Raw genomic sequence first — 21,821 nt, 5'->3', positions numbered from 1 at the left:
TATCTGCTGCTCTCCCCTCATCTGCCAACCTGTAGATTTGATTGTAGAAGGTTATCGACTTGGTGAAGCGTGATTTCCAATTTGTGAACCCATGTTGACTACTGCTGATCACCTTGGTGTCCGTCACATGCCTGGAGATGGTTTCCAGGATTAGTTTGCTTGAGGCTGGCTGTAGTGTAGTTCCTGGGTCCTCCTTCCTACTCTTTCTGAAGATGAGTGACGTTTGCTTTCCTCCAGTCTTTAGCCACCACTCCCAAACACCATGATCATTCAAAGGTTATTGAGAGTGGCCTCACAATGACATCAGCCAGCTCCTTCATCACTCGTAGGTGCATCCCATCAGGGCCCATGGACTTGTCTATGTCCGGTTTGCTTATGTATCTGCTCTTCCCTCTTCCATCAAGGGTAGAACTTCCTTGCTCCAAACTTTCCTCCTGGTCTCTGAGGCCTGGGATTCCTGAAGGCTAATCTTGCTAGTAAATATGAAGGCAAAGCTGATGTTCAGTACTTCTGCCTTTTCCGTGTCCTGTGTAACCAGGTCCCCTGTCTCATTGAACAATGGGCCCTCATTTGCCATTATCTTCCATTTGTCACTTACGTACCTACAGAAGCCCTCCTTTTGGCCTTTGCGGCCTAACCCACGACAGTGTCCCTCACGAGATCCAATTTCAGTTGGGCTTTCGCTGTTCTGACTGTGTCTCTGTATGCTTGGACAGTGTTTCTGTGTTCCTCCCAGGTCACCTGTCCCTGCATCCACCTTCTGTATGCTTCCTTTTTGTGACTGGCTTTTGCCAGGACTTTTTCCGTCATCCACTTACGCCTCTTGTTTTGTTTTGTTTTTTTTTTTTCTGGACTCATTAGGATGGGCTTTTCTTGAGCTTGGAGATGATCCTTGAATATTAACCAGCTTTCTGGGGCCCTTCTTCACTACAGGGCCTTACCACATGAACCTCTTCCAAGCAGATCCCTGAAGAGGCCAAGTGTGCTGTTCTGAAATCCAGGGAGGTCACTATTTAGTTCTCTTTATTAAAGTCTCTTGTGTGATCTCAAGACTCTTTCCTTCTTGGTACCTCCACTCTTCATCTGTTTCAGGAATGTAATCTGTTTCCTGCATGTCTGTGTCACTTATGTGAGGATAAATAAATGAAAAAATAACAAAGTGCTCAGGAACTCTGATGGGGATAGTGAGATTCCATGAAAGAAACAAGTTAAATAAGAATCAGTTTCTTCTTAAATCTAGAGTCATTCTTTCAGTAGGAATCAGATCTCATCTAAATAAGTATGATATAGTAAACATCCTGAAGACTAATGGTGTGATCGTTTGAGTACTATAATTTGATTATAAGACTTATTTGAGATAAAACCTCTGAATTCTGAGTGAAAAGAGTAAAAGATGAATGCTGAGACATGGTAATGTTACTTGGTTGTTCCTAGAAGATGTTATTTTCAGCTGATGGATTTCTGTGGGTTTATTATTCAGTATTACACTGACTTAATGAGAAATTTGAATTTTTGCAAGATGACTTTACAGCCTTTTTATCTTTATAGTTTAAGAAACGTCGGGATTTTTGTATGCAGTAGCATATTTTAAAAATTCAGTATCTGAGGATAGAATTGATCCCACTGAGTAAAAAGCAGAAAACATGTAATTTAGTGGAAATTTCTGTTGTCAGTTTTTGTGGAGTTATAACGCTACTTATTTTATTTTATTTTTTCTGTAGAAACCTTTCAGCTATTCAAGACAGAGAAATCTGTTGCTATTCTATTTCCTGTAAAGAAAAGGATAACATCGGTAAGCTTTTTCGTACAGCATCATCAACGTATACTTTGTATTTTGGATCAGATGTTAAAAACGTTAATGAGATTTGAATATCTAACTCCAATATATAACTGAAAATCTCTATTTACGTTGAAAAGTTTTATTACAAATATGGCATGCAATTGTATTTGTTTTAATATAGAATTATATGTAATTTAAAAGTCACTTGTAGAATTATTTAGTTTCATGAGAAGTTAAGAAATGAATTTGATAGGGCTGTTGGAAAAGCATATTTGAAACCTGAAGTAATAGAATCCTTCCCAAAAACTGTGTTACTTTTGAAAAAAATAGTAACTGGATATGAAAGCCTTCCAATTATTAAGTAATACTTAAAAAATTTTCGAAGTGTTTCGCTCCATACACTATTGTGCCTTGTCAGGAGGCCTTACGTGTGTGTGACTGTATGGCGATGTTCCTCAAACTGAGGGACCAGTGCTGTTGTGCCACTGGAGACGCACAGAGTGTATCCTGAAGCCAGTGAGGACCTATAACAGGCCCATGAAATTGTCTCCCATCTGCCTTTGCTTTTTGCCCTTTCCTCTCTCTCCCCCCTTCCTTCCACTGTCCTGTCCCTTTCTTCTGTCGTGCTCTCCCCTTCCATTCCCTCCCCAGAGCAGGAGAAAGGAGTGAAGCACAGGCTTTAGGAGCCTTCAGCTTCCCTCAGGAGCACCAGCAGTTGCCTGGGGGCATGCTGCCTCTGTGCCAAGACAAGTGGTACTGGATAGGTTGACTACAACCTGGGCAGATAATTATACCTGCTTCTTGAGGAAGCCAGACTCCTTAGAAGAGCTCTGTAGGGCTCAGTTGAATGAGAGATGGTGGGAGTGGCAGTGGGAGAAAAGCCAGTTTTCCCAGTAGCAGGGGAAATATCCATCCTAGGCAGAAAGGACCAGGTAGCGGAGGTGGTGAGAAGACTATGCCATGAAACCTGGGCTTCAGGAGGCTGGGGGAGATGTCAGCTGTATGCAGGGACGTGTTAGGCAATGAGGGCTTCTCTTGGAAGTGGTGTACAGCATTTGGGTACGTTGGTTTGAAGGAGGACAGACCTAGGTGTGCTGCAGTTTGGAGTGCAACTGTGTCATGGTTTAGCCCAGCTGTCAACTGAGCACCACACAGCTGCTCAGCCACTCCTCACTCCTGACCCTGGTGGGATGGGGAGGAGAAAATACAACAAAAGGCTGGAGGGTGGAGATGAGGACAGAGAGAGATCACTCACCAATTATGGTCACAGGCAAAACAGACTTGACTTGGGGACAAATCTGTTTAATTTGTTACAGAGAAGATAATGAGAAACAAAGCCAGATCTTAAAAAACACATTCCTCCACCCCCTTCTTTCTTCCCAGGCTCAGCTTTTCTCCCGATTTCTCTACCTCCTCCCCCAAGTGGCACAGGGGGACAGGGAATGGGAGTTGTGGTCAGTTCATCACACATTGTCTCTGCTGCTCCTTCCTCCTCACAGGGAGGACTCCTCACACTCCCCTATTGCTGCATGGGGTCCCTCTCACGAGAGACAGTTCTCCACAAACTTTTCCAACTTGAGGAGTCCTTCCCACGGGCTGCAGTTCTTCACAAACTGCTCCAGCATGGGCCCCTCCCACAGAGTGCAGTCCTTCACCAACAGACTGCTCCAGCGCAAACCTAGGGAAATCAAAGGACTGGAAAATATGATTTATAATGCAAAACTATAATTAAAATATGTTTAGCTTATTAAAGTGATGAAACTTAGAAAACTGTTAAGGAGAAGACTGAGAGCTGTCTTCTTCCTCTGCGTTTTTGATTGATGTCAATGCAGTTGAATGAGGTGATGGGAGTTTCTCAGTGCAAACTGCCACCTAGCTAACTGGTCTCATCAGGAGGTGTAGGTGCAAGGCTGCCAGTTTCTGTGTCCAGAGAGACTGTGGGAGATTAGTATATATTTATAAGCTTTGTTTTAGATTCCGTGGGATGCTTTTTTCTGCAGTCTCAATGCCTAAGCTGGTCTGCCAGGATATTCATGGAGTGCCGTCTTCAATTTAGGACAGATGCGGCAACAAATTTAGATTTGAGGGCTGGAGCCGTTGCTGCCCCCTGACTGCCTTCCTACCTCCCTGACAGATGTTACTGCCTTGAGGCAAAAACATCTAATCTGCTCATGAATCAGTTTGTGAACTGCTGCAGTGTTCAGCCCAATGCATTAGATTGTATCAGGAGGGGTACCAATTTCAGCTATCAAATTTTAGTCTAGTGTTGCATGTCTTTCAGAGACCATGGACTCCTACAACCTGCCTAAATGGCTTCTTAATGCTTTGTCGATGAGTGCCCTTCTGTTTCCTTCTGGTCATGTATTTCTGCCTTTGTTGTCACAGTGCGTTTCATTCCAGTCTGGATTTTACAATTCATTCTCTGGTCGTCTTAAATCTTTGCTTTTCCAACAGTTCTTCAACTGTGGCTTAGAGAATTTGATGTCAGTCATATTTCAAGAATACAAAATGTACATAAAGGCAAACAAAAAACAACAAAAAAAAAAGCCCGCTTGGAGTCTTAAGTACTGAATTTTTAATTAGGTGTGAAAGAGAACCTGTAGTTTCTGTGTTCTGTTTGTTTGGGATTTTCCTGCTTGTATTAACCTACTGGTGTTCTGTTGGCCTTTTACACTCTGCTAACGGGCTGTTGAGTTTTGCCTTTTGTTTTATCTGTCCTGGCAGACATAACATTACAATGGCTTATTCAGCACTCCAAATCAAGACACTGTTGAAGAAGAAGACTTTTGCTGAAGATAACTCTTTCCCAATCACTTTGACTCCTATCAGCTATACCCAAGTGAAAAGATAAAGAATGCAGCTGCATACTACCAGGACTCACTTTGATCGTATTTGTTAACAGAAGTAAAACTGAGTTATAGCTTGTCTCTCTATCTTGGTTCTTTCTAAAAAAATTCAGATACTAGTCTGTCTAGGTGAAATTCCTGAACGCCTTAATACAACACTGAAAGAAATCAATACTTTTTTGGGCTGAAATTTTTGAGTTTATGCATGTGAATTGTCAAATACTTGGTAATTTTTTTCTAATTTGAAACTGAATAAAATGCACAGTGGAAACAGATATGACTGGGTTTTTTTGAATGTACCATATAATTTTTCATACAGAATGTTTTCCTACTGAACACCTATAATGTCAATAATCAATTAAAACCATAATTAAAAGCATCTTACTTGAACAAAATACCATCAATTACAACACTTTCAAGTGCTCTGATTGGTGAGGAGTTACTACAAAAGTCATGTATCTGTGGTTACCTAGTTTCTCCAGTCACTTATGTAAATGATTGTCCTTGTTTATCTCAGTGGGCAACAAAGCACCACGCAGCTGCTCAGTCACTCCTCAGCCCCCCTGCGCCCTGCCCAGTGGGATGGGGAGAAGAAAATACAACAAAAGACTCGAGGGTGGAGACAAGGACAGGGAGGGATCACTCATAATTATGGTCACGGGCAAAAGGACTTGGGGAAAAAATCAATTTGTTACCAATCACATCAGAGAGGATAATGAGAAACAACCAGATCTTTAAAAAAACTTTCCACCACCCCATCCCTTCTTCCCAGGCTCAGCTTTGCTTCTGATTTCTCTGCCTCCTCCCCACAGCAGTGCAAGGGGATGGGGAATAGGGGTTGTGGTGAGTTCATCACATATTGTTTCTGCCACTCCTTCCTCCTCAGGGGGAGGACTCCTCATGCTCTTCCCCTGCTCCAGCATAGGGTCACTAATCATGGGAGACAGTTCTCCATGAACTTCAACTTGAGTCCTTCCCACGAGCTGCAGTTCTTCACAAACTGCTTCAGTTTAGGCCCCTCCCAGAGAGTGCAGTCCTTCACACTGCTCCAGTGTGGGCTTCCCATGGAGTCACAACCATCTTTGGGTGCAGGCACCTGCTCCAGTGTGGGGTCCTCCGTGGGCCACACATCTTCACAGAGTGCTCCACCGTGTCTCACGGGCAGCCGGGAGGCCGCCTGCTGTCTCACCATGGGCTGCAGGGGAATCTCAGCTCTGGCACACCTCCTTCCCTTCCATTGTCACTGACCTTGATGTGTGCAGAGCTGTTTCTCTCACATCCCACTCCTCTCTCCCCTGCAGCTGCACAGGGCCTGACCGGCCCGACAAACTCTGGCAGCCCCCACAGGACGAGTCCCCCTGCAACAGGTGCCACAGGAGCAGGGAGCTTTGGAGCGTTCCAAGCCACGGCTGCCACCCCCTTCTGCCAGGCGAGGGGCAGGGGGCTGTGGGGGGCACTGTAGATGGCCACCCGCGCCTTCTACCTCTTTTCACTGCAGGTCTCACATGGTGCGAGTTTCTTTGTCCCTTCTTCAGTGTGTCATTCCCAGAGGCGTTGGTTGGCTCTGCCCTGGCCAGAGGTGGGTCTCACTTGGAGCTGGGGAAGCTTCTCACAGCTTCTCACAGGGGCCACCCCCGTAGCCCCTCTCCCTCTACCAAAACCCCACCACACAAACCCCATGCAATGACTCATATGAATATTCTTTGGAAATTCAAAAATGAAACAAATTCTAGACAATCCTGTCCTTCTCTGTTGGGAGAGGAAGGAGCCTGGCATTGCAGTGGGTGGCTTTCTGTCTTAAACAGAAAGTGAAATAGAGCAGGTGAGAGCATGTGCATCCTTTCCAACCTTATTACTCCCGAAATTCATGGATTTCCCAAGCATTTTTATTGTGAATGAAGTAATTTTCACAGCACTTCTGGACTATTCCTTCCATTCCCGAACCTTCAGAATTTTCAAGTAAACAGCCTAATGTAGCTCGGCTCTGAAGTAAGACTAGTTCTTCTGAATCACATTAAAGGAGCAATTCACTTTTTAAATCTTGATGCATTGATAACATCTTACAAATATTGGCTTCCGAGTGCTTCTCTTAGAAGCTTCTCTTAGTGCTTCTCTTAGAAGCACTTTGATAGAAATTCTTCTGTGAGTTTGGAAATTCCGTTAAATGCGCAAAGTTCATGTCAAGAAACAGTAGATTTAAAATTTAATGCAGGGTAGATGTTCAGTGGCCAAGTGTTTCAAGGACACTTGCAGATCTAGGAGAAGTTCTGAGGTGATGGTCTAAAGATGTGGTAAATCAACTGATTGCTATAGTGTTAAGAAGGTTCTAAGTCGATTCCACAGTTCTTGTACTTAAGTACATGAACTATAAAAATAGCAACGTTTTTTGTCAGGTCTGAGGACGCTTTTAGGCTCGTGGCTCTGATGAGCTGCTTAAAACACATACTGCACGGACTTGATAAAATCATTCTTGAGTGTCACAGGAATGCTACTACAAGCGTGATAGTTGGGTTGTAGCACTTACTCCTACATGTTTGCAGTATTACGTGCAGAAGTCTGTCCAGGGGGCCTAATTTTTCTACAGTTCCGTGAAAAGAATGTGACTGTGGTTAAGTGCTGAGTGCTCAGTAGATAAGTAAATAGTGGATGTTTCTGAAATAGGGTGTTGGAAATGACCTTCCAAAATCTGACATGTAATCCATCTAGTGACGTTTCATGTGCTGAAAAACCAGCATTAGATAGCTGAGATGATGAATTTTGAACACTGTTGTTGTTCGTGTTCTTTTGAAATAGTAGAGCCGTTGCAAAATGCACTGGAATTGCAGTCATTATGTATACAACGCAAGACAAGAGCTACTTCTGAACCGATGGTCACGATCTCCTTCCTCCAGTTGGCTTTTCGATAGTAGTGCCTCTCCTTCCAACGTACTCTCATGGCATGCAAGGTTGTGCTTCTGGCCTAGGAGCTCCATATCAAATCTTACTGCATCACTTCTTAATCTGAACCTCTCTTGCCCCTTTGCTGCAGGAGTTTTGTGGGGGTGGAAGCCACCTCTTTGCAGGCTGGTTGGAACCAGCCAGTTTTCCAAGACAGCACCAGTGAGAAAAGTGATGCTGGCTCCTATCCTTCCCTTGCTTTGTTCAATGTATCATTTCCTTGGGTGATGACCAAAGAACTTAACTTCCTATATGTGGTATACGTGTCACCAAGTACTAAAGACAACTTGTGGAAGGAGGAGGTTAGGTTCCAGGTTGGCTGAGTGAATCTCTGTGAGTAAGAGATGAGAATGAGCAATTTTATTATTAAAATTGTCCCATTGTACAGCATATGCTGATTTTTTTTTCTCGTTTCTCCTGCTATGTGACCTTGTATCCGAACCTAAGGCGAATCAGCACAGGCACTGCCCTCACTGTTCCCATTCGAAAGCCTGTTTTTCAACAACTTGCCTTCAAGTAATTTTTCAAAAAGGGCTTAGCTGAAGATGAGTATTTACTGTCACACTCAATAGCTTTGTGGGGAAGATGAATCGTAGCTGACTGACAACTCTGACATCCTATTTCTGAGACTGCACATAGCCGCAAAGCCTTACAGAGGTCTAGACCACTGGAGACAGCATTGCAGCCAAGTTTGGAGAGATCACAAACTTTCTCTGCAAGGCAGCCTCTGTGCAGGGAGTGTCCCATTGCTCAGACAGGAATATGTGATGGAGGGCCTTGCATGAATCGACATTAGGTGTGTTTCAGAAGCAGGGAGGACATGGAGATATGTGGAGTGACCACGCTGTGGTTGCTCTCTGCTTCTCGGCACTCCTGAGAAGCTGACTGCCAAGAGAGAGCAGCAGAGGCTGCTGCTGTGCTCCGGCTTTGCCTGGGAGGTGGTAAATGCCGTGTTGTGCTCAGAAGTCCTGATCCTTAGGCACGCGTGATGGTGGTAACCTGGCCTACATGCACGGCATCCTCCAGGCTATGGGAAAAGAGCAGCGTTGGAGGATGTGGGTGGCTGAGCAACTAGGACTGACCTTCAGTTTAGGCACAGCTTGTAACCCCAGACCCCACAACGTCAAGAGCCCTGAAACACCATGAGTGCAACAGTGATACACATGGTTTTCTCTTCCTTTTTTTACTTCTCTCAAGCGTAGGAACAGCTTAACTGTCACCCAGGGTTGTGCAGAACCACCAGGTGCCAACCATCTGTTTTACTTCCAGCACATTTTATTTATTTATTTTTTTTCCTGCTAGCCCTGTAATTTTCCCCATATTTCTTTTCCATTTGCATTGTGTAGTGCAGAAAGCAATCGTGGACATATAAAATTTTAGCAAATGATATGAAAAAAAAAAGAATCAAAGTCGAGTTTTTTTATCAAATGCTCTATAAAACTTTCTACGTTTATTGCAGAGAGCAGTGACACATACATAATTTGTTCCTGAATAAGCTATTTTGTAAAACACCGGTACTTCAGTCATCTGAGCAGCATGCTAAATTGAACACCTCTGTTCTGTGCTTTAGGACAGGGCGTACGGACCCGCTGTCATGAGACTTTCAAGCAGACCGGTGGAGCATATACCAGAATTGTGTAGAGTCAACCCAAAAAGTTTAAAGCTTGTGGAACAGAACAGACTCTACCTTCGGCTGGCATTTCCCACAAAGCTCTTCTGCCTCTGGCTGTAACCCAGTCTGGTCTGTAACACGCACACTGTGGTCCTACAAGGGCTGCGTAAGGACCTCTGCCTAGCTCAGGCCATGACATCATGTCTTAAAGGCATGTAAGGGGAGTGGGATACAGGTGAAGGGCTGGCTTCTGGCTATTGGTCTTCTGCACCATGGTTTCCAGGCCAGTCCATGCCTTGGAGTCAACATGCGGCAGTCTATGCAGTATGTCTGTGCAGCACTTCTTCCTATGGATTGGTCTTACTCAAATGCCTTCAAAGAGCAGGTTTTCCCTTCAAAGATCCTGAGATACACTGACAGGAGCCATGATACCTCTCCTTTATGTTTTTGTGCTTGGGATCTAAGACATCAATGCCCTTTCTTACGGGGAGTGCCTGCAAACCTGGTCTAGAGCCAGACGTCATCAGCATGGAGTGATGCAGGGCAGGCTATTGAAAGCAAAGAAGTGTGAGGAGAAATGTTCCTATAGTCTCCCTGCTTATGGGGAAGGATGATTGTAAGATCTGTGGAGCAATGAATGAGACCAACATCATGTGTCATCAAATGTGATATGTCCAAAGCATTTGATACTGTCCCACATGACAACCTTGTCTCTAAACTGGAAAGACATGGATTTGACGGATGGACCACTTGGTGGATAAGGAATTGGCTGGATGGTCGAACTCAAAGGGTTGTGGTCAGTGGTTTAATGTCCAGGTGGAGGCCGGTGATGAGTGGTGTTCCTCAGGGGTCAGTACTGGGGCCAGTGCTATTTAACATCTTTGTTGGTGACATGGACAGTGGGATCAAGTGCACCCTCAGCAAGTTTGCAGATGACACCAAGTTGTGTGGTGTTGTGGACACGCTGGAGGGAAGGGATGCCATCCAGAGGGACCTTGACAGGCTGGAGAGGTGGGCCTGTGAGAACCTCATGAAGTTCAACAAGGCCAAGTGCAAGGTCCTTCACATGGGTTGGGGCAATCCCAAGCATAAGTACAGGCTGGGTGGAGAATGGATTGAGAGCAGCCCTGAGGAAAAGGACTTGGGAGTGCTGGTGGATGAGAAGCTCAAAATGAGCAGGCAATGTGCGCTGGCAGCCCAGAAGCCAACTGTATCCTGGGCTGCATCAAAAGAAGCATGGCCAGCAGGTTGAGGGAGGTGATTCTGCCCCTCTACTCTGCTCTCATGAGACCCCCACCTGGAATACTGCGTTCAGCTCTGGAGTCCCCAACACAAGAAGGACGTGGAGCTGCTGGAGTGGGTCCAGAGGAGGGCCACAAAGATTGTCCGAAGGCTGGAGCACCTCTGCTATGAAGACAGGCTGAGAGAGTTGGGGCTGTTCAACCTGGAGAAGAGAAGGCTCCGGGGTGATCTTATAGCAGCCTTTTGGTACTTAAAGGGGGCCTACAAGAAGCTGGAGAGGGACTTTTTACAAGGGCATGTAGTGATAGGACAAGGGGCAATGGCTTTAAACTGAAAGAGGGGAGATTTCGATTAGATCTAAGGAAGAAATTTTTCACTCAGAGGGTGGTGAGGCACTGGAACAGGTTGCCCAGAGAAGTTGTGGCTGCCCCATCCCTGGAAGTGTTCAAGGCCAGGTTGGATGAGGCTTTGAGCAACCTGGCGTAGAGGAGGGTTTCCCTGCCTGTGGCAGGGAGATTGGAGCTAGATGATCTTTGAGGTCCCTTCCAACTCTAACCATTCTATGATTCTATGATCAAATTTTGTCCCTGGCAAGAGATGGTGTTTCATTATGGTCTGAATCAAATGATCCATGTCATCTTTCATCACATAGTCAGGCTAGAGGCATAGACCACCAGTGGTAAACAAAAAGAAAACTATTGCAGCTTCTCAGAAGCTGTGGTCATCTAAAACCCACCAGGACATGGGACAGGGTGGAACAACTTTCTTCCTCCACTGCAGAAGACACTGATATGGGACATCTGTGAGGAGTCACACACCACTCCCTCAACAGAGACACAAGATCTCCATGAGACACTCCATCTCTCATGGACTCCATGACAGACTGCAGTCTGTCAAGTCTGGACAGACTGGATGCTGTACTGTTTTGAGCTTTCAACAGAAGCCTGTCCAGATTATTCGTGTGCCAGATTACTGGCAATGGTGTTGCCTTCAAAAATACTGAGCTCTGCCTTTCGCAGTTTCCCCCCTGCCAAAACAGGCATCTTCGCTTGCAACTCAAGCAAGTGACTTCACGCTCGTCCATCCTGGCTTTAACCCTTGTTCAGGAGCTGTTTGCAGCACTAGCAGGATCCACCACGTTTCACATGTCTGGGCTTGTGTGAGAGCCAGATTCAAATTGAAGTCGATTCCAAGGTAGGTCTGGGAAGGTCTTGGACTCATTTTTGTGTGGATTTGCACAAAATTAACAGTCTGTTCTGTTATTTGCATTCTGTCTGCACTTAACTGTTTCCTGGCAAAATGGACATAGTCAACAGAGTCTTTTCAGTGCTAAAGTCACCTTGAAAGAAAACATCACACCCCACTTCTTGAGAGCACTCCATCTTCCTTGAGGCATCACACATGAGATCCTAAGAAGAAAAGGGAGTTCGGAACTGCACTAACAAGGAGTGCTGAAGAGGAGATGCAGCCCAAGTGGTATGAGTATGTGAGAAAAAAAGAGCTTGTGGTATACCATCAGAGACAGTCCCTTCACCAGCCCCAGTTCTGCCAAGACTATTGATGTGCCTCATGGCATGGCCTGCAGCATTTTTCTTCTCTCCCAGATCATAAGCATTATGCTGGAAAGGTCATTACATTAACATTTTGCAAATACGTCTACCATGGAAGAATGTGAAGATTGCGCAGGCAACATCCTATTTTAGTAGCACTATTCTGTCACAGCAGTCTCAAAATGGATAAACACGAGCAACACGGCTGACCCATGGCATGAACTGACAATTATGGATGTTCTCAGCCCGAATATGTGTCCTTTGTGTCCTTTGCCTCGGTCAGCATGGTCAGTTAAGCAAGAAGATACATTCCAAGAGCTATCCATGCAATATGAGCACTTGCATGCTGAGTAGCCCAATGTTTCTTGGAAAGTGGACTTTCCATGGAGGAAGACTCTCATAAATCAGCGTGAGGATGTGGCTAAGCCAGGTAGGAAGTAGGTACAAGGCAGCAGGCAGAATGTTTGAGGTAAAGAGGTGCCTTATGCTGTCTCTTGTCCCCTGAGTTCCTCTAAAAGGGATATAAAGCCAACCCCTGATGACTCAAAGTGTTGTGCTTTCTGTTTCTGATGTGGTCTGAAGTAGTCAGCACTTGGACTGGAAGCGGAGCACTCCTGTGGGGATTGTTCATGGTCATGGTCTCTGTAGCCAGTGCCCAGCATGTTAGCACCTCTGGCCTGAAGGAGAACCGTGGGAGCAGGGTGGGAAGAGCAGACAGAGCCGGGGTACAGCCAAGCAGCAGGCAATGGCAGTGCCTATGTGCTGCATACAGTGTCCAACCCCTCCACTGTTCTTAGCCGTTTCTCTGCCTGTGTGATTGTGTTTTCTGTGCCGACTGTCTCTGGCAAATGCTGCCTCTCTTGCCTTTCCAGGTGTGGCTGCCGAGCTTATATCTTCTGGTCAGTGGCAAAGGGAAGAAAGCTGATGCCACCATGGACATATGGCACCTGAGAGCGTGGGGGCCAGGCAGCCCTTCACAGCTCAACACTGCCAAACCCCACAGGCCTGCTGGCTTGGAAAGGCCAAAGGACAGGAGATGTGCAGCTCACGGCAGCCATCTCTAGGTCTCTGCTCTTCTCTTGAGAGGGAGAAGAAGCAGGATGAGGAAGGCCATTGCCCTGCTGCATGACGTCCCCTGGGACGAGCCGGCTGCCAGGCTCTTCGTGGCATGGTTTGGCAGTTCTTGCCAGCAGCTGTTGCTGGCACAGGAGCATGGTCAGGCTGAGGAAGGAAAGGGCTGGGATCACTGCTTGTGTCGGAGAGATTTTGCAGAAGCACAGCTCTTACGACGGTGGATAGGTAGTCTGTGGCATCCGGTGGCACAGGCTCTGCCCTGCTGCTGTTGAGGGTGGGTTGTGGCAGTGGCCCCCTCTGGAGGGGGCTGTGTCAGCACAAGCATTTGAATTTGCATTGAAAAACACATTCCAAAGGGTTAGCCGCCTCTGCGTAGGTTTTCCCAATGGCTCTCCAAGGCCACAATGGTGTGGACAAGGTATGGGGCATCATAGCAATTCAAATATTTCTTTGGGCACTTAAGCCCTTGTTTGAGAACTGCTGCTCTGGATGGTTCTGCTTTTCCTGGGCTGGGCTGCAGTGTCCGGCACATCCTGTGATGGAGTCGAAGCTCGGCACTCATGAGTTGAAGAAAGAGGAGAGTGATTTCTCTGTTGTCTCTGAATACCTAATCCTTGCTGCCAGAGACACCTCATCCCTGGGGCTCTACAGAGAGGCATTTAGAAAATGCTTTTGTTTTTTGACTGAGTGGACCAGATTGCACCTAGTGCACATAATTTTGCAAAGTGGTCCCCAAGGAGAGTAGCTCATCTGCCTTCCAGTTTCAAAAATTGAAGCACTATGATACATAAATGTAGGCAGCATACTTTTTTAGGAAGGTATTTACAGATAAGTGCACTTAAAGTAGGTGGGTTTGTTAAGCAGCATTGCCAGACTCTTTGCTCATTGTTATCTATAGATTGCATGGGAAGTGTTTTCACTGAAGTGGAAAACAAGTCACTACATTTCCCTAATCTATCCTTCAGTGTAAAAGCATGCACATGCACTGCTGGTATTTAAAGTTATTTACCAATTAAAGGACAAGGAATGCAAGTTTGTAGCATGTCACTTGATTCGGAGACTGCAGAGTACAGCCATATTGGACCAAGAACCTTGTTAGAGAGATTCAGGAATAAAAGGCTTCTATGATCTGAATCAGACTGTCTCCTCTAATGCTGATAGCATTGTAAGTAATCCCTAAGCAAGGTTCTCCCCCTTGCATGCTATGTAGAGGTTGTCCTCCAATCTGAAAAAGAGACTGGAGTAGACTCCCAAGGCAATCAAGACCATTATGCAGTATCTTGTACCTTCCTTCAGCTGTCTTCTCCCTCAAGTTTATGGCAGTAGAACTTGAATGGAGTGTTTTAAAACACTCAAATAGCTGTATTTTGTTTTTGACAGGTGTGGTGAAGCCTAGTGGAGAGATACTGTGTCAGCTTTTCTTCCCCTTTCTACTCGCATATGGACACAGAAATCCTAGAAATCCTAGGAATTAGTAGATTTCACATAAAGAGCTGCTTCTGTGCCCAGAAATATGACTTTCTGGCTAACGAAGAGGTGATCTGATGCCTCTACAGTTCAGAAGGCAGCATTTACTGATGTAAATCAGTTATAGATAAAAAGGATTTCTTGACATCTGTTGGACAATATGTAAGAGTATTCTTCAAAAAATAGCTAAAATGAGACCTTTAGGAAAACAGTCATTCGTTTTCAGTTGGTAGAGAAGTGTAAACTGGGTGTTGAAAACTTATGCTTTACCTTTGTTTTTAAACCTTTAGCCCAAATTGACACACTAGGTCTTGATCCGTGCATAACCCCAAATGCACATGCAGCTACTTTAATTGGATGTACAAGTGTCCATCCATGTACTTTACATGCAGTTGTACATGCAGGTGGCTAGTTTGCTACCTGCCCATTTGAATAAGGTCAAAATTAATTAGATGTTTAGAAGGATAGGTCATTAGTCACCAGAAAGAGCCCAACACATCCTCTCTTCTATCAAGATTGACTGTATTTTTGCTGTACTCATGCTGTATGGAGGTCTGTAAGTGCTCCACAAAGAACCTATCAAGATGGTCCAGGTCTGTTTCAATATTTATTATATACTGTGCCACAAAATTCAACTTTCAGATCAGATTAATTAAGAGCCTGTGATACCGCTCCACATCTGACAGCCTTCAGTATGTGCCATCCTGCATCAAAGTCTCATTCCTCACCACTTGAAAGCTCAGCTTCCAAACTATCTCTGCCCATTTCCTTGGTGCTTGGTATGCCTTGAGCATCCTGGGGCTGAATGTTAATCTGAAGACTGCCACATTAAAACACCTTTCATGTTTCTACAACCTCAACTTCCTTACCGAGTGAAAGAAAACAGTTTTATCGTGCACCTGTTTATCAGACAGTTTATTCCCTTGTACTATACAGAAAACAGGACCTGTTTGCTGGACGGCCTCCTGAGGAGTGTAGAAATGGCTTGGTCAAAAAGTAGGTTTTATTTGTCATACAAAACTGCATCATCTTTGACAAAGGTGAATTACTGTCACTGTAAAGCAAGTCTGCCGTGAAATGAAATGGAAAAAGACATGTTTTTATTATGAACTACTCAGGAGGGCTGTCTTCTATTTCCAGGACCCGAGAGCTTGATTTTCTTAGTTTTGCTTGTGAGGAACCCAGATATTCCAGGCAGTGAGCCTTTTAACCTCTTTATTACCTCAGATCCTTCCTCTTTGACTCTACGCAGTCTTCCCTGTGCTCTGAGATTTTCTCAGTGTTAACAGCCCAACCTGTGCTGAACTTCTGAAACCTTATGAGTTGTGAGTTTCAACCTTAGGGTTTAGCAGCTGCCTCTTTTGTAAATATGTTAAATGAAAAAGAAATGGGTATAACATAACATCTCTGTGTTTGGGGATACCTTTTAGTTAACACAGTGATGCTCAAATACATGCCTAACACTCAGAAGTACTGTGTGTTTTGCCCACAACCATCAGCAAACGTACATGACCTACTCTAGATTCATCCATATAGATGCTAATATACTAGGTCTATTTGTTGAGTAGTCGAGGAAGGAAAGCTATTTTATCCTCAAAAATTTAAGGTTAACATATCCATTCATGCTTGGAGGTAGAAAAGGGATAAGTATTTTTGTGCATTGAAAGAATGAAATCACCCAACATGTTCTTAACCTTCTTTAACTTCTCAAATTCCCATCATTCTCATTTCTCCTATAACTAGAAAGTCCTAAAGCTGTTTTTCATGCATTTGACAAAACACGATTACATATTTCATTTGCATGAACTACACAAAAATCAGAACTGACGACCTGTAAGTGAAGGTAGAATGGTGCCTTTAAGGCTTTGAGATAGCAATATTTAATAAAGACTACTCAGAAAGATCTGTAGTGCTAGAACCAACTATTCTTTCTGAAAACATTTTGATTTGGAAATATAGGAATGGAGAAAGAGCATAGAATACATTTATGACTTACATTTTAAAGATACTGCTAAGGAGATTAGCAATTAATCTATACACATTTGCAATTTCATTTCTTAAAAACTTGCTTTAGAGTTTTTGTTTGAAGTCAGTTATAGTAAGGTCATTAAAGTCCTTTTTACCTTTATGTTTATATGATCATCATGAAATATTTTACAAGTGGGTTTATAGGTCTCTGTGAAAAGGCAAATTAAAGGAATTGATGAACAAAGAAGGCTTTATCGAGAGGAGGGATTATAATTCAAAAGGACTTTTTCCTTCCAAGAATCTTCTTACCAGTGCGTATTAATTGTTTTACTGAGAATAACGTCAAAACTGTCACACTGCCTTACATGTACCAAAACAAAGTTCAAAGTTGTAGTTCAGTCTATGTTAAACTAAGCGTAAAAGAGGGAAACACTAACAAAATAATGCTGCAGTATTTGAGCTGTTCCTAATTAAATCTAGCATAGCTGTCAAAATAACCGTGCAGTGCATTTGAGAAATGAGACTCAAAAGTCACATGCAAGAAGTCTGAGCATCAGGCTTTCTCAATTTTCTGAAGCTGTAAACTAATAAATCAATGTCTTTAAAACAAGAGATGAACGATGAGGGAACAGCAAGAGATATTTTCACACTGTATAGAACAACATGTATTGATATTTGTGGTGGATAGTTTTAGTTACATTTAATTGTTGTACTTTAAGCTTTTAACAGAGGATTTTTAATAGGCACAGTAAAATCTTTGCCATTAGTTTTTAGTGCAATAAAATTCAATGGCTGATACCGAGCTGTCATAAATCAGTAAAATGCCAGTGAAGTCAGTGGAATCACAGAAATACTGTTTGAGGCTCCAGACCTTATTTTGCATCAAGTGCAGCCAATCTGCTCTATTTGACAGTGTAAACAGTGAAACATGCTGTGCAAAACCTGAAGTGCTGGAATGGCACCTTTCGGGGAGGAGAATTGGAGGTCATCATTGCTGGCTGAGGTTTGCTGGTCCAGGGGCTAATGAAAACTGACAGATTACTCCTCAGGAAAAAAAAATCTCCTCATAAAAATAACAACCATGCAAATTAATATGATACACAAAGGGGGTGAAGATTTATGTGACTGTTTCCTTCATCCCTCTCATCTGGCTTCCTTTTTTTGTGCTGTTCCCTAATGATGCTCATTTGTCTGCTTCACTTACCGCTGTCTGCCCTTCCTCCAATGCCACGCCTTGAGTGCAGGGCTCCACCAGTGATGGAGCACCTTGCTGGCCTCTCGTTCTTGATCCTCACTGGCTTTTTTGGGTGAGTAAGATCTTTGGCCCAGCTCTTCGGCCCAGCTCTTCATGCCACCTCTCTGCCAGACTCGGTCTCCCGCAGCACAGACGGTAGGATGGGTGGCAGCCCTTCGCTGCTGTGGCAGATCGTAGCCTCAGTATTGCACTCAACAGAAATGGGTAGAATTTTAAGTTAATGTATGTTTTACTGTATCCTCAGCTGGCCTCTGCCTGCCTGACAGAAACGATGGGGCAGAGCAGGGCTTCAGCCCAAGTCCATGGAGATCCGCGGGAAGATTCCTATGCTTTTAATGAAGACAGGACATTTTCTTTAGATTGCCTACAAGACTCAGTTCTGCTGTGAAAATTACAAAGAATAAAGAGATCCGCTTGAGCAAAACATGAGTCAAGCCCTCACTTCTGTCCTGCCACATTGTACACAAAGCTCTGCTCAGAAATGACGTGATCACCTTTTTCTGCTTCCATCTTCCTTCTTATAGTCCTTCCCTATCATCTCTGCTCTACTGCATCTGAAATGAGATTAAAGCTTCTTAGAATACAGTCCCTGGCTTTCCATTTAGAGTGCAAGATACTAGCTTTTTTGAACGTTGTGAGATGATAAATATGTCATAGGAAATGTGTTTTCTGCACTTAACTAGAGAGTAATTAACCCTAGAGCTTTTTACTTCCTTCTGGGAACAGTATGCTCAGCTGCTTCCTGAGGATGAGGGGCAATTGGCAACAGACAGCCTACTCGATGAAGTGAGATGTATGGTGGATTTCTCTGAAAATAATGCTGGGTCTGTTTGAGAAAAGAACGAAGCAGAAGGTAGGGAAAGGGAAGAGAACTGAGGAAAACCAAGCCATTGTCCCCTTGTCCCTCAAAGACAGGGTTCAGGGACAGCTCACTGCAAACGTTATTCCAAAGTGGCTGGTTACCGTCCTATCTCCTCTCAATCTAAAGCAGCAGAACATATGTAAAAAATACATGTGCAGGTACCCATACACACGTGTACACATATATACAGTATCATAGTTGATGCACTTTTTATATAAATATAAGATGTAATGTATTAATGAGCTTCAGCCTGGAGTTTTGAGCTTTTCACTGCAGTGTGAAGATCTGTTGTGGTGAAAAACATCAGTATTAGATATTTGCTAAATTCCTTACTCAAGTATGGGATAATTTACAAATAAGTTCTCATTTATTTCCATTTCTGCACATTTATGGCTTTGTATTTTGCAAATGGTGTTTTCTGCTTTGTGTTTAGCAAATAAGCACTTTTATTTGCTTTCACCTTAGCCTGCCATGAGATAAAGCTATTTTTAAGGTCACTTTCAAATGTCAAGTCATCCCTTCCCTGCATATGTTACCACCTTTTGAAGTAGGAGACTGGGAAACCTAGCAACTCCTTGACTCCTCCGAGCATTGCTTGAGGTTGTGGGGTGTTTGAGAGTGGTGGACATGTTTTCATATTAGCTGCACAGGTTGGTTTGAAAATTACTGGTGTGGGAGTCTGAGAAGCAGACGTGATCGGCAGAGTGCAGGGAAGCTCGCTAACCTATAGCAGTGTGTGAGCCATGCATGCAAAGTGCAAGAGTTTTCAAGGTGTTAGGGCAATCACACTGTTAGGGGTTTGAGGAGGCTTGCGAAATCTGCTATTGAATAAACTTGAAGAGTTTGTCCATATTCGCAAAAGATTTGGAAATGGGAAAAATATTTTCAGATCTCCAAAAGATCTCCAAACTCTCCGCGAACTTGTGTCCATTCTCTTTGCAAAGACTTATGTTAAATACTGAGTGGGTGAGAAGAAAAACAACCTACCTGTCCACAGAAAAAAGCTCTTATTCATTAATCTCACCAAATCCATACTTTTTTGTCACAGAAACAGAAACATTGACAATCTACATGTGTGGAATAACATTTGCCTGGGTCCTTGGCAGGTCTGCCTCAAGGAAAAAGACTTCAGAATCTGCAGATTACAAAATCAAAACGTGCATAAATTGCACATGCTTTTTACAATCAATCCATCATTTGGTTTGGGAAGTTTCAGCAACTCAGCATAAGCTGTTATTTATACCTTTGGGGTTGTTATCTGACAGTCCCTTGAGCATTAGCCACTTGATTCATTCTTTTTCAACAAGCGATGATCCTTTTAACATGCGTATAACATGGAGTTGATCTAGCCATGAACTCTTTTCTGTCTGTTGAAGAAGTGTCTTTTCTTTGGCACCTAGAGGCATTTGTGTCCTGCTGTGTTTATTAAACTGCTGGCCTAGGTATTGCTGAAATAGATAGCTTTGGGATAACGAGGGGATATGTATGTACCAAGGATATTTTTTACCACTCGTTTGCTCTAGCTGAGGTTACACATAGGGACAGTGGATCAAAGAAAACTCAGCTGATATTATTTTGCAGTCACAGAGAAATGAAATTTGCTTTGTAAGTCAATAAGCTGCTAGTTTTATTGCTTTTCCTTCCTACTCTGTTAGAAGCTGAATATTTAAAAAATATAAAGCAAAATTTAATCTGAAGAAATTCTCATGATAAATGCACTATACCAAAACCAATAAGCAATGCAATGCATGCCTTGTTCTCCTTTCAGGAGAAGAAAAATAAACTAAGGTGTTTTGAGAGAAAAATATATATATATAGGTGTCAAAATCTAGTAGTTACGCAAAGCAAACTTCATCTGACTCTTGATAATGCAATCAGCATTGAGGATGGATACTACAGCTATATATTTGCAAGCTAGGAGGGTTGAGTGGCAGAAAGATAAATTGGTTATCCAGAATCATTCACTTGTTCCGTTTGCCACCAGCTGATGTACCTTCATCATTCTCCCCTGAGACTAATAGTGAGATTTGCCATTGTCTTTGTGCTTGTGAAAGACCCTGAGCTGAATATCAGGTGTTGCAACAAGATAAATCTATTTAAAACAACATAAATCTCTGGTAAGGCTTGGGGCTACTTTTTTTTTTTTTTTTTTTTTCCTGTAGGCTTTCCTGGGCTCTGCTTGGCAGTTTCTTACGGTGTACACTATGGTCATTATTGGACAGACCAGCAAGTTTACTGAAATGCTGTCTCTTCTGTGAAAATAACAGGAACCATCATTCTGTAGGCCTATATTTAACATTTGGGAGAAACAGAGAAAAAATTGAACTCTTTGTACTCTATGAAAAGTCCATTCCTATCTTAACCAAATAGGATAAAAGCAGTGAAAACAGGGACTTCGTTAGCTCGTCACAATTCCTTGAAAATATCAGATTATTTTTTATACATAATCTTAGAATGGTGGCTTTTAGCAAATACCTTTGTAGAATGCAAGTTGTCCCTTCTTGCAATGCAAATGAGGATCTTGCAACACTCAAAGAAAGGGAAAAGGAGTAGCTTTCAATAGAGCTGACTTTGTTTGCAGTGTGACAGTGACACACAAGTTTGGTGTAGGATGTAATTGATTGTGAGGCAGACTTTATAGAGCAGGTACCAGGCAGATCCTGCTGGCGCTTCGGGCGTAATGGGATGAAAGAGCCCACAGGTTTGGGATGGATCAATACTGTCTCTGCTCATGCTGTTTCAGACAAAGATGTTAATCATTTATTTAGAATACCTCTAGCGCATTTTGGATAAACACAAATAAAAAGTGTTGGCTATCTTCTTTATTGCCATTTTGCAGACTATAATCACTGATGTATTTAAGCTAACAACCTTCCCTCCGCCTGTTGTATAATGAAAAAATTGAAATCCTTTAGTCAGAAACAAGTTGGACAAAGATTAATTTTTCCCTTAAATTCCATTACGTTTTTTAACATTTAATCTTCCTGCCCCAGCATCTCATCTATTTTGTTTTGGGTTTGGTTTTTTGGGGGTTTTTTGACTACCCACAGAGAGCTGTAAATTCTCCGAAGAGCTGTCATGACTGCATCAGGATTTTGGAGGCCATGGGCACAATTCTTCTGGAGGGGTCTCCAACATCCCAGGCAGGTACCCTATATGTGCACAGGATGGTTATATGACATGCACAGTAAAATCCAGTCAGAATCTTTGAACATATGGCATAGCAAC

The 21,821-nt window shown here is 43.4% G+C and overlaps 1 protein-coding gene across 1 annotated transcript in view; it reads left to right on the top strand.

Moving 5' to 3' along the window:
* Positions 1 to 4,554, top strand: part of LOC104383308 (ADP-ribosylation factor-like protein 8B) — a 31,817-nt gene extending 27,263 nt beyond the window's left edge. Inside the window, exons 6-7 of the mRNA XM_086610224.1 lie at positions 1,722 to 1,792; positions 4,505 to 4,554. Of these exons, the coding sequence (XP_086466350.1) occupies positions 1,722 to 1,792; positions 4,505 to 4,554 (121 nt within the window). The remainder of the gene's footprint in view (positions 1 to 1,721; positions 1,793 to 4,504) is intronic.
* Positions 4,555 to 21,821: the final 17,267 nt, after the last annotated feature.

This window comes from Tauraco erythrolophus, chromosome 4 (assembly GCF_009769465.1).
Source record: "Tauraco erythrolophus isolate bTauEry1 chromosome 4, bTauEry1.pri, whole genome shotgun sequence".
NCBI lineage: Eukaryota > Metazoa > Chordata > Aves > Musophagiformes > Musophagidae > Tauraco > Tauraco erythrolophus.
Note: the sequence above shows the minus strand (reverse complement) of the source record. Positions and strands in the feature narration are given on the sequence as shown.